Here is a 17,389-nt window from a genome sequence, read left to right as displayed (position 1 = left end):
TGACTGTTCTCATAATACCAGTCATGAAATGAAAACGCAGAAGTATCTCACTCAGTAAAGCAACCACACAGTAATATGCATGCTTGCGTATGGCATTCATCAGCTTTTTGCCTAAATACTGCATAGATACTTAGTTACTTGTTACACGGTAAAAAAGCAAGTCTGGTGTTTATGCTTTTGCTAAATACCCAGATACAAACAAGTATCTTAATTATTACACTTGTTCTTAAATCTCAGTCTTTTTAATTCTGTCATAGAGCCTATGAAGCATTTCTTAAACCCTAAGTAAAGTTCCAAAGCAAACCGTGTGAGTGAGGGTTTTTGTGGTTGTGTGCGTGTGCGCGGGTGTGTGTGACGTCTGGCATGTGTCCCTACAGGCCTGAAGACCATCGTGGGCGCTCTCATCCAGTCAGTGAAGAAACTGTCGGACGTGATGATCCTAACTGTCTTCTGCCTGAGTGTGTTTGCACTAATTGGCCTGCAGCTGTTCATGGGGAACCTGCGGCAGAAGTGTGTGAGGATTCCGCAGTCCAACGGCACTGAGGGCCTTGCCGACAGCAACCTGACCGCAGTGTTCAACCTCAGCGCAGACAAAGCACTCAATACCTTTAACTGGACTCAGTACATTCTCGATGAGAGTAAGCACGAATGAGATCTCTCAATGTCTTTGCTTTTTGTTTCTCCTTGCTTTCTTACCCGTGTTATATTTATTTATTTATTTATTTATTTATTTATGTTGACATACATATAACATAAGAAAACAAAACATCCCCTTTCCCTCCCCAACTCCCCCTTCTGGATGTGTTTCGGACAGTATATTTAAAAACATAGGTACACCTACATATGCATACACATATGAACATAGCTTCATGAAAACAAAAGTGAGAAAATAAATAAGGAAGTAAATAAATAAAACATACATAAATACAATCACCAGTCACTTAAGTACACCTTGCTAGTAATAGGTTGGACCCCCTTTTGCCTTCAGAACTACCTTAATTCTTTGTGGCAGACTTTCAACAAGGTGTTGGAAACATTCCTCAGAGATTTTGGTTGGTTATTTGAGTTACTGTTGCCTTTCTATCATCTGGAACCAGTCTGCCCATTCTCTGACCTCTCACATCAACAAGGCATTTTTGACCGCACAACTGCCCCTCACTGGGTATTTTCTCTTTTTTTTGACCATTCTCTGTAAACCCTAGAGATGGTTGTGAATGAAAATCCCAGTAGATCAGCAGTTTCTGAAATACTCAGACCAGCCGGTCTGGCACCAACAACCAGACCACGTTCAAATTCACTTAAATCCCGTTTCTTCCCCGTTCTGATACTCGGTTTGCACTTCAGCAAGTTGTCTTGACCACCTCTACATGCCTAAATGCATTGAGTTGCGGCCATGTGGTTGGCTGGTTAGGTATTTGTGTTAACAAGCAATTGAACAGCTAACTAATAAAGTGGCCGATGTGTGGGTTAAATAACGGGACTCCTCCTAAAACACTAAAAAAATAGATAACTCTAGCAAGGGCCTAGTAAACATTCCATTGATTGGAGCACCTCCTTCCAAGCACTAATAGTTCTTGACTGAGCACCATGTACACGAGCAACTGACAGCTCCAAAGAAATAATATCAAGCGCAAACAATTTCTTTGCAGACTGTTACAGTGAGAGTAACAGTCGTTTCTGCTGAAACTAAACATCAAGAGAAGAAAAATAATTTAAAAGTAAAATAGATGCTGAGCATATGACATCATGGTCCAGTAGGACTGTAAGATCGGTGGCAACCTGATGCCAGAAACAAAGGACCTTAGAACAAAACCAAAAGTAATGCTGAAAAGAGCCAGACTCCCCTGAGGAACATAAATTACAGATTGGAGACTGAGTAAGATGCATGTGAAATCGTCTCACTGGTGAGAATTTCCAATGTATCATTTGGTGATTTGTGTTTTTTGAAGATAAATAGATGGTTTCCCAAGCACGGCCTGTAAAAAAACTCTTGATCCTCCAATTTAAGATCTTTAGACCAGACTGGGCCTACCCCAAGGGGTGTGTAAAAAGCCCTAAGTAGGAAGATATAAATACTGGAAGCTGACCCAGCCTTTTTACTAGGAGTAACCACTCTAAGCATTGGATGTAGCTGTAACTTATAGTTCAGAGATGCTCTTTAAGACCACAAGGCAGATTTAAGCTGCAAATACCTAAAGAAAGAAGTGCTTGGTAAATTAAATTGCTCTCTTAATATCCTGAAATATCCTTAAACCATTTTCATTAAAAATATCACCTAATATGTGAACTCCTCCCATTGGGCACAGTAAAATGAGGAATTCTCTACCAGTAGATTATGATTGTGAAAAAGTGGAGAGTGATATTGCCATTTTATATTCAAGCAGATTGCTTAGTAGCTGTACGCCATGAACATTTGAGGTGAAATAAAGGTCGAAAGTACCGTCTACAGTGCCTAATAAAACATCAAAAAATATAAGATCTTGTAATCTATAGGGAGCTATAAGAGATTCTTCCACTGAATGCCAATTATTGAAATACTTGGATTTAACCAAACTGACAAGGGTCACTCTGTGAAAGCTTGGGCATATATTTTAAAATTTGGAAACGCAAGACCACCACGTGTTTTTTGAATGCTGACTTAACAAAAAAGATAAAACGTGAGGTTTCCTGTTATTCCCAAGGTAGTATTTTTATCAATGGAAACAGTCACGTATGGCTATTGGCTATTGGCTATTTTTTTTATGTAAGAAGGTGCTGCATCATACCATACATTCAATGAAGGGGGTCTTAACATCAAAGCCTTTTAAAAAGAAGTGTAAGGAAAAAACAGACCAGTGAGGCCTTTGGTCATGTATCAAACAGATAGAGCACTCAGTTCCCAGGAATCACTGCAGTGGCTTGATGTACACAGCGCATACACTCTGTACCCACGCACTCAACCACAACTGAAACATTCTCACATGTACTCACTCAGCACCTTCCATACCCATCCACTCATGCAACAAACAACAGAAAGCTGATTAAACCATATAACCATATACCACATCATTTATCATCACTTCATGTTAGGAAATGATAAAAGAGACATGATGGAAGCTGCAGTACAAGAGAGAAATGCATACTAAAGTCTGTGAAGTCATCGTATGAATGCAACAGCAGCAACTTTTAACTTTTACCTGTTTCACAGTTTTTCAGTGACTTGCTGTGAAGTGTCTTTTCTTCCTGCACACATCGGCATGGTGATTGATATAGAGTACAAACATTTAATTGCACAATGAGCTAAGATCTTTACTGACATTGCAGTGCTGAGTGTCTTGTGGTAGGCCACCAACTGAAGCAGTGCAAGGAACTCTTTAAGACTGACAGGTTCTCCAACCTAACAGTCATCTCTAGATCTATACTGCAAAATATGATGATTTTTATTCTGAATGTTTATTTGCAAGGCAAGAAAATTGAGCAGGACTATTTGACAGTGTGATATGTTGCCTGTAAGTTTTGCAGTATTTTTTTCAAAGAAATATCTTTCTGTAATTTTTCTACATAATATGCTGTTAGATGTCTCCAAACCTGTAACAGGCACCATATAGCAATGTATATGTTTTTGTGAGTATGTATATGAGAGCATGAGTGTGTATGCCTCTCCTTGTGATTTAGTTAGTGTATATGTGTCACACTCAAATGTGTGGTGACACAAGAGGGCCTTGGGGCCGTGGGGAGTGTACCACTGGTCCAAGTCAAATGAGTCACTGTGAGCTTGGAGCATCTGTGTATGTGTGTGTGTGATCTCTCTGCTTTAGGGAGAGAGCTCATAGTCTGTGTAGTTCAAAGGCCAAACTTAGTTTGGACACAGATACACTCCCTGTAAGCTACAGCATCCAGTCCAAGACTCAATTGCATGAGCATGTCAAAAATGTGTGTGTGTGTGTGTGTATGTGTGTGTGTGTGTGTGTATGTGTGTGTGTGTGTGTGTGTGTGCGTGTGTGTGCTTGCGTCAAACCTATTCCTTGCTTTGTCATTCATCTTTTATTGTTCTCTCTTCCTCAGGTAATTATTATTTCCTCCCCAACCGCCGAGATGCTTTACTGTGTGGGAATGCTAGCGATGCAGGGTAGGAATCCCAATTACTTATTTAATCTAACATGCATCCCATTTAGCAGTTTGCTTGACTATACTCTTTCATAACTGGAATACAGTGGAATCTAACCGCAGGTCCTTTCAAGTGGTTTTAGTGTGTCGTTTTCCAGTGATTGATTGCGCAGCACGTCTCTGTGATCTGTGTTGTACTGTGGACACTCTGATTGGTTAAACATGCTGAGAGTGTCTCCTTGGCTGGCTGGACTTTGCAGGCAGTGTCCAGAAGGTTTTCAGTGCATAAAGGCTGGACGGAACCCTGACTATGGCTACACAAGCTTTGACACGTTCAGCTGGGCCTTCCTCTCCCTCTTCCGCCTTATGACACAGGACTTCTGGGAGAATCTCTATCAGCAGGTGTGCTGTTCAACATTCGTCATGCTTTTAAAGTGATGGTTTGGCCAGAATTTTAATTCATTCACACACTTGTTTCAAAATGCATCAAGTTAAGTAATCTTAAATACTTGTCTATGTGGTTTCTATATAACATTGATAGCTAAAATAGCAGGAACGGCTTTCTTGAAGAGTGAATTTTGTTTGTACATTTGTCCATTATGTCTCTATCTGTTGAAATGAGCTCCCTCACTGACTGTCTCTGAACCGTCTCTTTAAATGCTATTAGCAAACTTTTATTTGCTTGGCTGATTCAGTTCATCCATTGCCTTTTTAATATGCACAAGTTTTTTACACTTGCATAGAGAATGACTTCCACTTCCATGAAACGGAATTGTAGTGTCTCAGTTTTAAATGAAAACAGTAAGAGGGAATACACAGTTCTCAGTCTAGCTCTCGGCTCTTACCGTTAACAGGGTCTAGCTTTCTCTCACTCTGCTACAACAGCCTCTACCTTAGCAGAACCTAGCCCCACCCATCACAACAAAAGTCCCCACAAAAGAGGCATTTCTAATGAACTAAATAACCTAAAACTAGCATGCACAACATTTTGAAAAGGCTAATCTATTATTTTACACTAAAGAGATGCCACAGTTTAAACATGTTTATTTTGCCTTCCAGACTCTTCGTGCTGCTGGAAAGCCCTACATGGTGTTCTTTGTGCTGGTGATTTTCTTGGGCTCCTTCTACTTGGTCAATCTAATCCTGGCTGTGGTGGCAATGGCTTACGATGAGCAAAACCAGGCTACCATTGAGGAGGCCCAACAGAAAGAGGAGGAGTTCCAGGCCATGTTGGAGCAGCTAAAAAGACAGCAGGAGGAGGCACAGGTTAACATACACCGACCCACACATATGTTTGATTGATATGAATTTGATTGGTGGTTGAACTCTTCCAGAGTTCTCAGAAGTTAACCTGTGTAGCTCTTGTAGCGAACAAGGCAACAGAAATGGATGTAGTTTGGTAGTTAAAAGTCACAACATGCACATACCAAAGCAGCTAGGTATTTCCGTATAATCCGCAAATTTGGAAATTATGAGGGCTGTGTTTAAGGTAAGATCTATTGTATTTTTTTTAGACGGATGAACTCATCAGTGCAGTTTCACATGATTTTGTGCATACATTCATGCGTGTCCTCCTGGAGATCTACTTTTACGAAAGACTTTAGGTCTAACCAGCATCTAATGTGCACCCACTGCCCCCACCTAATCATAAAGCATCTGGTCCAGCCAATCAGGGACTCCTGAGGAAGTTAATTAGCTCATGGCTGTAACAGATTCTCTTTGGAACTAGATTCTGCAGGAAGGTATATATCCAGGACCAGGATTGGCATACACTGCTCTGCACCATCAAGCCCAGTTCTAAATGGTGCCCTAAGCCATGTTTCCCTCGACAAAGTCAACACATTGGTGAGGTCAGAAATGCACAGACCTATAGGTGAAGAAACCTCAGTGGTGTTTGGTTTAAACAAATGCTTTTGGCCATGTTGGGCAGACAGCTGTAAACAAACCTCTCTTATCTGATTGGGCCACAGCTACAACTCAGGGACTAGGAAAGAGGCTGCTGCTGAGTTTGCATCATTTGCAGAGGCAGCTTTTGAGCACCCCTTTGATCACCAAGCTCTTTACACTTCACAGTACATGAGTCAGGAGCCAGTCCTCGCCGGCCAAAATACTGCAGACATCAGCACACTGCCTCATTAAACACACCTCATTCAGCTCATCAGCTAATTTGCAAGGCCTTCATGAACTGAAATCAGAGCGTTAGATGAAGGCAAACGATAGTCTCTGCGGCACTTTGGCCTGGAAGGTCCCCAGTCTAACATGCGTGCTGTACAGTCTTGTGGCCCTCGCATGCACAAGCAATTGTGGACTGCACCATTTGGGAGTGGGCTTCAGAATCTGCACTACAAACAATGAAAGCAATGCCCTCTGTCAAAGCTAAAACATGATTGGCCCTTTCATTTTTTCCTATGACACATGATAAGTCCTTATCTTTCTGTGATGTAGCAATAGCAAGAATGGTTAATGGTGCTAGAACACTCTTGTAGCCCCTGACTAATACTCTCACCAATGATCAGAGACACTGATACACAAATACATAAGAAACACCCCTGACTTGCTCTAACACACCTGCATGCACACCCCCCCACATACATGACCTCATATATAGTTTTTACACTTGCAGTCATTCAGTTTTTCACACTGTGTATGTTTATAAGTTAATATTTTCTTCCTCATCTTTGATCTTGCTTTTCCTCTCCTTCTTCTGTGGAGTTGTTCTGTGCACTGGTGTGGCTAACATTCTTCTGTTACCATGGAAACCAAAGCAGATAACGACAGAGAGTCTCCTTCCTAAGAGTAAACAGTGAGAGAGACAGAAATGTGAAGTACACCAAATGGTGGCTCTGTATGTATGTTTATTCCAGTTCATAAGGTTCATAGAAAAGTTATAAATAATAGTGTCAGCCATGCACTCACTGTCTGTTGGTATGCATCTTGTAGATTACTGGAATTTAAAGCTTAGTCCAGATTCTGCTAATTTTTCATTCTTTAGCTTTGCAGATAGTCCTTTTCACCCTTACATGCTATTTTCCTGTCTGACTTTTTCCCTAACCATTCAACCAATTTTTCCTCACCATCCCCCTCTCCTCCCCCTTGTTCTCCCCTGTCTCTCTCTCCCTCTCTCAGAAAGGTCAAATTGATTATACACATTAAGCTCATGAGGGGCACCTAAAGCCTCTTCTTGTTATCAACAGAGCAATGATGTCACATAGGATCAAACAATAACTCATGAGATAGAGAACACCATGTTAAAAATGAAGTGAAGGAGAAAGAAGAAGCCTAGCACAGAAATGAAATCATGTTGTCCTGCAGCTAAAAGACAAGGCTGTTTCTCATACTCCTTTCTGTTTACTTCCCTTACTGTCCGTCTGTCTCCAAAAGCTGATATTTGGGTCTGTTTGTTTCTGCTCCTGGTATGTGAGCTTGAACTAAGTCTAGCCCTTGTTGCCCCTGACAACGGTGCCTGTGCTGTGGTTGGCTGGCAGGTTGCCGCGGCAGCAGCGACAGAGAGCGGCGAGTACAGCGGGAGGGGCGGGTTGTCGGAGGAGAGTTCCTCTGGGGGGTCCAGACTCAGCTCCAAGAGCGCCAAGGAGCGGCGGAATAGGCGTAAGAAAAGAAAACAAAGGGAGGAGGAGGAGGAGAAGGCAGACCAGGAGAAGTTCCACAAATCTGAGTCGGAAGACAGCATCAGGCGATCGGGATTTCGCTTCTCCATAGACGCTAACAGACTCTCCTATGAGAAGAAGTGCTCCACCCCAAACCAGGTGACTTCCTGTTTTGCACTGATGTGTCCTTGTGGGTAATGTAGTTAGTACTGTGCACATCCGATGGTGGTGGGTACTAAAGTTAATCATCAGTCTTCAGACTGAAAAAAAAATCCTAGCATGTATTACATAATGAATAATAAAGAGACTAGAAGATTACATTTGTTGGCCTTTTGCAGTATTGTGCAAGTGTCTTAGACCATGTGAGAAAATAACGCCATTAATATGGGTGTTTATTTAGTCTGGAGAAACACTAATATTCGTTAATACAAATCAAAATTTCTACAGTAAATTGTGATTTTATGTTTGTGATTATGTTAGCTTGACAAGTCATTCTTTGAAGTAGCCAATATTTGTCGTTATTGTCCAAATCCTGCTTTAGCTAATCAATACTTTTTTATACAACCTTGATTTGGGAAGCTGTGCAAATTGTAAATAAAAATGATGTGCAATTCATTTACATCCTATATTTATTTGAAAATGGTGCAAAGAGATTGGCTCAAATGTTTAAACTGAGAAATTGTATTGTTTTTTGAAAAATATTTACCTATTTTGAATTTAATGCCAGCAATATTTTCCAAAAAGCTGGGACAAGGACATGTTTACTGCAGTATTAGATCACATCTTTTTTTAACAGCACTCTGGAAGTGTTTGGAGGCCTATTGCTACAGCTTTGACAGTGCATCGTTTTCCCATTCTTGCTTGATTTCAGCTGCTCAACAGTTCAGGTCTTCTTTGTTGTATTTTAAGTTTAATAATATGGCAAATGTTTTTAGTTGATGACGAATCTGGACCGCGAGCAGGCCAGTTTAGCACCCAGACCCTTTTACTGTAGAGCCATGCTTTTGTACTACATGCAGAATGTGGTTTTACATTGTCTTGCTGAAAAATCAAGACCTTCCCTTTAAAAGACATCATCTGGATGGCAGCTTATGTTACTCAGTCTGTCACAGATTCACAGTCTCAGAGTGGTGAACCCTTCCCCATCTTTATATCTGAAAGACACAGCCTTTCTGAGATGCTCTTTTGATACCTAATCATGTTTCTGACCTGTTGCGAACTAACCTAATTAGTAGTGAGATTTATTTTTTCACCATTACACAACTTTACTAGTGTTTTGTTGTCGCGTCCCAACTTTTTTTTTTTTTATTGTGTTGCTGGTATTAAATTCAAAGTGAGCATGTATTTTTTGAAAAACATTAAAATATCTCTATTTTGACATTTGATATGTTGTGATTATTGTTTACACCCCCAATTCCAGTGAAGTTGGGACGTGGTGTACAACATAAATAAAAACAAAATACAGTGATTTGCAAATCCTTTTCAACCTATATGGAATATTGAAAAGAATTTGCAAATCATCATATTCTGTTTTTATTTATGTTTTACACAATGTCCCAACTTCAGTGGAATTGGGGTTGTATTTGTATTTAGGTTTATGAAACAAGCAGAAACATTCATTCCTGAGATAAATGATCTTAAACAATAAGTTGGCTTAAATATTTTGAACAAGATTGTACAGTTTAACCTTGACCCTGATGATTTGTGTGTGTTCATGACTGTATCTCTCTCTCTCCTTCAGTCTCTGCTCAGTATCCGAGGTTCTCTGTTCTCTCCAAGGAGGAACAGTCGTGCCAGTTTGTTCAGTTTTCGCGGTCGAGCGCGAGACTTCGGCTCAGAGAATGATTTTGCAGATGATGAGCACAGTACATTTGAGGACAGTGACAGTCGTCGAGGATCGCTCTTTGTGCCACGCCGCATCGAGAGGAGAAACTCGACTGTCAGTCAGTGCAGCCTCGCTGCCCCCCGAATCATACTCCCAGCCAATGGGAAGATGCACTGCACCGTGGACTGCAATGGAGTGGTTTCTTTGGTGGGTGGGACGTCTGTGCCTACATCACCGATTGGCCGATTGCTTCCTGAGGTACATCTTACATTAGCATATCAAGAAGGTCTGATACAACTGATTGCTTAGAATTCAAATCTTATTACTATCATTTTACGGCACTATTTAATTAGCTACGAGCAAAAAATTATTAAACAAAATATATTTGCATATACACAATGGGGCACTCAAGCGCATGAATCCTTAACAGAGTTCTATGCTTTCATGTCTGTTTTCAATATGTTCTGTGTTTCTCTCTTTCTCTTCCTGCAGGGCACAACTACAGAGTCTGAAGCCCGTAAGAAACGTTCAGGGTCACATCAGGCTTCTGATTACCTGGATGATGCTGTAGCAAGAAAAAGAGCTATGAGTGTGGCCAGTATTCTCACAAACACCATGGAGGGTATGACACTCAAACACTCTCACATTGGAGATGTTCAGACTACAGCCGCTGACTCACACCTTACTAAGACTCTCTGTGCCCTTTAAACACTGTCTGTAAAATATTTCCGACTCTTATCTTTACACAGTGTCCACATACACAGAGCCACTTCAGTTTATGTTCATACTTTGTCTGTATCTGTTTTTGCATAGTGCAGCGCGATTAATCCGAGTCATGTTATGCTTTCCTGACGTCTGTACAGAGCTGGAGGAGTCCAGGCAGAAGTGTCCTCCATGCTGGTACAAATTTGCCAACACCTTCCTGATCTGGGACTGCTGTCCACATTGGCTGAAGGTGAAGCGGATTGTGAGCTTGGTGGTGATGGACCCGTTTGTAGACTTGGCTATCACCATCTGCATCGTCCTCAACACGCTCTTCATGGCCATGGAACACTATCCCATGACCAAAGAGTTCAACAGTGTGCTCTCTGTTGGAAACCTGGTGAGAACCTCACAAATGCTAATTGCTGTGTTTGGTTTTAAATATAACTTTTACTTTCATTACTTTATTTTCTTAGCACAGAAAGATTAAGATTAAGTGACCCTTATTAGTCCCACAACGGGGAAATTTCACCTCTGCATTTAACCCATCCGCGAAGTGAAACACCACATACACACTAGTGAGCACACACATACACGCACGCACATGCACGCACAAGCGCGCACAAGCGCACACATGCACGCACACACACACACACACTAGGGGGCAGTGAGCACACTTGCCCGGAGCGGTGGGCAGCCCAATCCGCAGCGCCCGGGGAGCAGTTGGGGGTTAGGTGTCTTGCTCAAGGACACCTCAGTCATGTGCTCTCGGCTCTGGGGATCGAACCAGCGACCTTCCGTTCACAAGGCTGGTTCCCTAACCTCCAGCCCATGACTGCCCCCAAAAGCAGACCATAGTCAGTAGGATATGAAGGTGGAATAAGAAAACTGTTTTTTACCTGTCAAAGACGCCTCGCCATTCTACTATAGAACTATAGAAACTGAGCTTACTTTTGATATTCATTGCTTCTCTATGTATTTTTAGCTTCTTTATTTTACATTAACAGAATTTATACAGAATGAAATCTATATTACATTATGGTAATATTTGGCTGTTTTGCTAATCGTGAGATCAGTGACCGTTTGTGTGAGGCACAGTATTTAAGTCAACTATAATCTACTTCTGTTACAAAACAAGTACACAAGTTTAAAAATACAGGTAACTCAGAAGTACTGCAAAGTAATGCAGTTACATTACTTTAATATAGTAATCTCTCTGGATGAGGTTACAATTAGAACAGGTAGTCAGTAATCTGTAATGGAATACATTTTCAAAGTAACCCTCCCAACCCTGATCGTTAAGAAATGTCAAACATTGTTACTGAAGTGTAAAAACATATTCTGTTAAATGTTTAAAGTCCCACTGAACATTTCTACAACAGTGCTCTATAGTATCTAGTGCAAGATAAAAGGGAAAATATGACAAATATTGTTTGGGTTCTATGTATTACCAGAAAGGGTTCTTCTAATATCACAAGCTTGACATTCTAACAATAGAACCCTTTTTGGTGATATAAAACCCTTTTCAAAAAGGTTCTGTATAGAACCATGTACAATATATTCTCCATCAATCTGAAGAGCCCATGCATGATGTAAAAAAGAACCCTTTAATCATGCAAAGGGTTCTTTAAGTGTTTGTGGCGCCAAATAGAACAATTTTCTTTACTAAAGAACCCTTGAAGAATCATAAAAATATCTGGCATTTTGATTACAATATGAATTTTAATAGGACACTTATTTAAGGTCAGCACTGTTATTCTAAGCTACTGAAGTGTGTCCAGAGCTAATGAATATGTACCTCTGTAGGTGTTCACAGGGATCTTCACAGCCGAGATGTGTCTGAAGGTCATTGCCCTGGACCCTTACTACTACTTTCAGGAGGGCTGGAACATATTTGATGGCATCATTGTGAGTTTAAGCTTGATGGAGCTGGGCCTGGCCAATGTGGAGGGTCTCTCTGTGCTCAGGTCATTCAGATTGGTAAGGAAGCTGTTCTTGATTTGCATTTACAGGTGTATTGCATTAAGGAAATCTTAATCCAAACTGCTGATGTTGCTGGTAATTCATGGAAATTATCAAAGACCATGTATCTTTACTCAAATGATACAACGTTAATTTCTTCCCACAAACCATCTTTAGTTGTTTGCATTTATGCTTGAAGTATCTTTAATAAGTCTGTACCTTTGTGTCAAACCCCACAAAAAGACTTTCATGTAAGTAACATTTCCTTGGTTAAAAAAAGGAACAAAAAAAAGATTCATTTGTCTTGAACAGTTTACAAATATACATGTTATGACCACATTTTGCCCAAATTATTATGTGTTCTGTCATGGAAATTGATTCTAAAGTTCCAAACTGCAAAAATTCAGAACAATACCTTCTTGTACTGTTTTTAAATTCACTCTGCGTCTGCTCACATATGTTCTCCTGTCGTCCTCCTCTAACATCATTTCCCTGTCCTGTAGCTGAGAGTGTTCAAACTCGCCAAGTCTTGGCCCACTCTAAACATGCTGATCAAGATCATCGGGAACTCGGTTGGCGCCCTGGGCAATCTGACCCTCGTCCTGGCCATCATCGTCTTCATCTTTGCTGTGGTAGGCATGCAGCTGTTTGGGAAAAGCTATCGTGAATGTGTGTGTAAGATCTCAGAGGACTGCGAGCTGCCGCGCTGGCACATGGTGGACTTCTTCCACTCCTTCTTGATTGTGTTCCGTGTGCTGTGTGGAGAATGGATTGAGACTATGTGGGACTGCATGGAGGTGGCCGGCCAGACCATGTGCCTCATCGTCTTCATGCTGGTCATGGTGATTGGCAACCTGGTGGTAAGATCTGTATTTTTTTTGTCTGTTTTTCTGAACAAAAGAACAAAGCAGCTATTTAGCTTATAGTTATCGCTTCAGCTAATTGCTTTTCTGGTTTGGAAGATTTGAAAAGCTTTTTTTTGAACCTATAATAGCAATTGGAAAATAAAATACCCATATTAAATACTTTATTAGAAATAAACCCTAGAAAAAGTAACTTTACTCCTGTGGTACTCAGGTAATGTATTGTAATTTGTTACTTTCCACACTTCTATTGTGGTTTTTTTTTTTTTTTGTGCTCTTTTGGTCTCAGTGCAATTATATTGTGTTGATGGTGGTTAGGATGGTGTTAAGACTGTGTATTACATTGTATATCATGTTTGTGGTTGCATTGCAGGTGCTAAACCTCTTCCTGGCCCTGCTGCTGAGCTCTTTCAGTGCTGACAACCTGGCTGCCACAGACGACGACAGTGAGATGAACAACCTGCAGATCGCCGTAGGCCGCATCCAGAAGGGCGTCGCCCTGGTCAAGTCAGCCCTTCAGCAGTTCTTCCAGAGTGTGTTCCTGGCCGGTGGCAAGCCGGGGGCCCTGGATGAGGAGAAACCCTTGGACGACCTTCACAGCGATGGCAAGGAGAACTGTCTGGCCAACCATGCTCCAGTGGCTGTCGACCTAGGCAAGGACTTCCTCAAAGAGGGCTGTGTGTCCCCTGGAAACGGGGTCGAAGGTCATGTGAAGTACAGCATTGAGGAAGGGGACTACATGTCGTTTATCCACAACCCCAGTCTCACTGTCACCGTGCCCATCGCGGTGGGAGAGTCGGACTTTGAAAATCTGAATACTGAAGATTTCAGCAGCGATTCATCCGATGTGGAGGGCAGCAAAGAGGTAAGGAAGGTGCTTTAAACTGGCTGGACAAATATCTGAATTTTCCTTTTTTTGGTGTTGATTAATGTGTAATTTTTGTCTTAAAAAACAAAGAAAAGTCTTGATTTGTGTTTTATTGTTATTATAAATGGTAAGTTATTCATTGGAAGTGTGTTTAAAGTGGATTCAAGTAGGACTTTTTCCCTGAAAGGGACAGTGAAGTTGCAGTGAGTTATGTTGCCATTGCATCATCTTCTATTACACATGTAGTTCATCGTGTGTGTGTGTGTGTGTGTGTGTGTGTGTGTGTGTGTGTGTGTGTGTGTGTCATGCCAAAGGCCCCAGTGCTCATATGACCCAGATCATAGTCAGCTAGTTAAGACAAACCTCTGGGCCTTGTAGCAGGTACAGTTGCTGAATGCTCTCATTATATTAGTACACACACTGCTACACACACACACACACACACACACACACAGAGTAATGTTTATTATTTACAACCAACTGAGCAGGCACAGAATCATTCAGCCCAGACTATGAATGGAGTGAGCTTGCTGAAGAAATTGCTAAATGCAGCATCCTTGCCCAGGGTGAAATTGAGTGTGCTTAAGTTTGTGCATGCATATTGTGTACTGTGTGCGCGTGTGCGTGTGAGCGAGCTCACATGCATGAGTGTGAATGAGCGTGTGTGTTTTCTCATTCATCTCCATAACTCAGGAAGCAATATTGTCAGACTGTTCTTAATCTCCTTTCTTCCTCCTTGTAATCTTTTCCTGGTGGTGTGTTGAAGTTGCCGACGTTGTTATCCATGTTTTGTGAAGTGTATATCTCTCTGTGTGTGACCTGTTATTGCAGCGTAATGAGAGACGAACCCCAGGTTTTCTCTGAGAGACCCCTGTAAGAGTCTTTCCTCTTCCCACACACTAACCATGAAGACTGCCTCTGCCATCTAAACCCAACCAAACTATCGTCTCTCTCTCTCCCTCTCCCTCTCTCTCATTTTTACTCTCTCTTTTGGAACGGATTGCCCTTTCTTTTCTTTCTATGCCTGTGCCCTCCCCTAATCCCCTTTGACCCCCCCCCCCTGCACTGGAGAGAGTCAGCTGTTAGCGTTTTGGTTTCATTTTTTTTTTCTTTACTTGGATCTTGTGTTTCTGTTGTAGCACCGGGCTTCTTTGCAGTATCAACAATCATACGGAATGAGCAAGTCCATCATTTCCCATCTATAGTTCAAGCCATTGCACATCTTTTTATATTTAATTTTTTTTGGTTCTGATTTAATTGTTTCTTTTTTATTTTGGACTTGATCAGTCAGCCATTGAGCATCCAAAGCTGAACAGATTTACAGTATGATGAGTGAGTGAGGAAGAGGGCGTGAGCACATGTTCGAAAGAATGAGTGTGAATGAGTGAGAAAAAAGGAATGACTTTGCCTCAGTAGAATTAGCCCATGTCACATATTTGTTTGATTGCATCTTGACATCAAAATGGTCCATAATGGAATGATGAAAGCTGCTATATTCCACTGCAGCTATGTAACAATTAATTCAACTATCAGCTTGGTATCAACAGGGTTGTGTATTAAATCCTTAAGAGTTGACATAAAGAATATTTGTAGGCTGTCTATTTCAGTTCATTGTAAATGCTCTCAGCTTTGTAAAATTTCAGCAGCGTGCATGGTTGTGATGCTGCTGTTGTGTTAAAGTGCTATTAAAGTCTTGTCCTCTAGGGGTCTGTATTCTGGTCTGTACCTACCTATGTCAGTACAGCTGTCATGCCAGGTGTTTGGCATTTTAACCTTGATTGAAACCAAGCTAATCGTTCATCAAGCTAACGATTTGAGCAAAAATCGACTTTCAGTTTGAAATCTGTTGTGTTTTTGTTTAACCTTGCTTTGGATGAATTTGCATATTTTCCCTAAGCTTGCTCTAACGAGGAGGTTTGCTCAAAATACTGGAAGTCGTAGACGGCTGTTCCCAATTGGACCAAAGAAAGCAAAAGCAAAACATAGAGGGGGTGGCAGGAGAGTCGCAAAGAAACCACCATTTCTGAAATAGTTTTGCTGCTGTGAAGCAAACTGTATATGGCACAGGAAATCATTGGTGAAAAAAAAGATGTCATTAGCTCTGAGGACCAGTTCTGCTTGAATGGGCCTGCACAGCTTTGCCTCTAATATTAATACAAAAAAATATTTGGGAGACATTCTAGAACATTCTGGAACATTCTGGAACATTCTGAATCTGCACACAGCATGCTTACATCATTCCCCTGCGCCGCATTAGCTGGGTACCACGGCAACCAGTGCTGCCACTCGGTTTCAGACAGCATTCATGCGCATTGTTTTCTCTCTGGCTGGCCTTCGCATCGATCCGGCCGTAGTCACACCCACGCTGTAGAATTCAGCTGCTCTGCAGACTGCGTTCTGCCATGATTACATCATTCCGGTGGCACACAGCAGATTATAGAGAGACTGTTGATGAACAGATCGCCACATTTATACCTTTATCTCGGATGTACAATGCATAAACTAGACAAGCTCTAAATATATATTTAGTTATAGCATTGGCCTATAAAGGTTCATCATCAGGCCTAAGATAGAAGAATACTTAGTTGGCAGTTTAGTAGTGGATGTTGTGCCTCATTTCTTCTGGCCCACTAAACTTAGAATTGTGGTGCTGCTTAGTTAAATACCTTATGGATAATTTTGTAAAAAAAAATGCAGTGTGTATAAATATTAATGTCCAGTAAAAGATCAGAGAACCTGTACTATATAAAAGACTGTAGGAATGAAAGTCTTTATTTTTGATATTAAAGTATTTTGTTATATCAAAATTTTTGTAGTAATAGTTGTGAAAGTGCAAGGTTAGTGAATAAAAGCAGCACAACAGTCTGTTGATTATGCAACTGGTGTGTTTTTGTTTTAGTGATTTGATAGAAAATATGTAAAGAGAATGCTGTCTCAGACTTGACGTGTGGTCCTGGTGTTAGATATTTGCTAATGCGGCTCCCCTCCTCTTCAAACTCCGACTGGCGGACCGAAGCTTGACCGCTGCTTAACGGAATGGACTTCCACCCTGTGTTTTCATGTCAATCAAAGGAATTGCACTCAGTGGGGCGGGATTATGTCCTAATATGTTGTAATCTGGATCATTGTAATTGATCTGTCATGGAATAATCCAATAGAAATCCTTTATTTTTTGGGTGGGGGGGGAAAGGTGGGTTGTTGTTTGCACTGGACATGAAAATACTCAAAGCACTCAACATTTGTTGACGAGATCACAAGCTTGGATTTTTAAAAAAAATTGCACCTTGATTTAAAAAAAAACTGCATGAGGAAGGAATGAAGACACATCAAACGTACCCACAGCTGACTGTGAGATTACCCATGAGCCCATGCTGAACCTCACAGCACATGGCTACCAATCAGGACAAAATTGAAACAAATCAATAAATCCACAGGCTCGTAGGTACTTTTGAATGATCTGACTGAAGCTGCATGAGTC

At 41.1% G+C, this 17,389-nt stretch overlaps 1 protein-coding gene across 6 annotated transcripts in view; it reads left to right on the top strand.

Moving 5' to 3' along the window:
* The window catches only part of scn1lab (sodium channel, voltage-gated, type I like, alpha b), a 48,183-nt gene that overhangs the window by 15,703 nt on the left and 15,091 nt on the right, over positions 1 to 17,389 (top strand). For all 6 annotated transcript variants that reach the window (XM_017702236.2, XM_017702235.2, XM_017702230.2 and 3 more), the window contains exons 7-17: positions 378 to 638; positions 4,045 to 4,108; positions 4,347 to 4,488; positions 5,146 to 5,352; positions 7,572 to 7,850; positions 9,433 to 9,774; positions 10,009 to 10,138; positions 10,380 to 10,618; positions 12,025 to 12,198; positions 12,684 to 13,040; positions 13,417 to 13,908. In XM_017702236.2, the coding sequence (XP_017557725.1) occupies positions 378 to 638; positions 4,045 to 4,108; positions 4,347 to 4,488; positions 5,146 to 5,352; positions 7,572 to 7,850; positions 9,433 to 9,774; positions 10,009 to 10,138; positions 10,380 to 10,618; positions 12,025 to 12,198; positions 12,684 to 13,040; positions 13,417 to 13,908 (2,687 nt within the window). The remainder of the gene's footprint in view (positions 1 to 377; positions 639 to 4,044; positions 4,109 to 4,346; positions 4,489 to 5,145; positions 5,353 to 7,571; positions 7,851 to 9,432; positions 9,775 to 10,008; positions 10,139 to 10,379; positions 10,619 to 12,024; positions 12,199 to 12,683; positions 13,041 to 13,416; positions 13,909 to 17,389) is intronic.

Source organism: Pygocentrus nattereri, chromosome 30 (genome assembly GCF_015220715.1).
Source record: "Pygocentrus nattereri isolate fPygNat1 chromosome 30, fPygNat1.pri, whole genome shotgun sequence".
In the NCBI taxonomy this organism is placed as follows: domain Eukaryota; kingdom Metazoa; phylum Chordata; class Actinopteri; order Characiformes; family Serrasalmidae; genus Pygocentrus; species Pygocentrus nattereri.
Note: the sequence above shows the minus strand (reverse complement) of the source record. Positions and strands in the feature narration are given on the sequence as shown.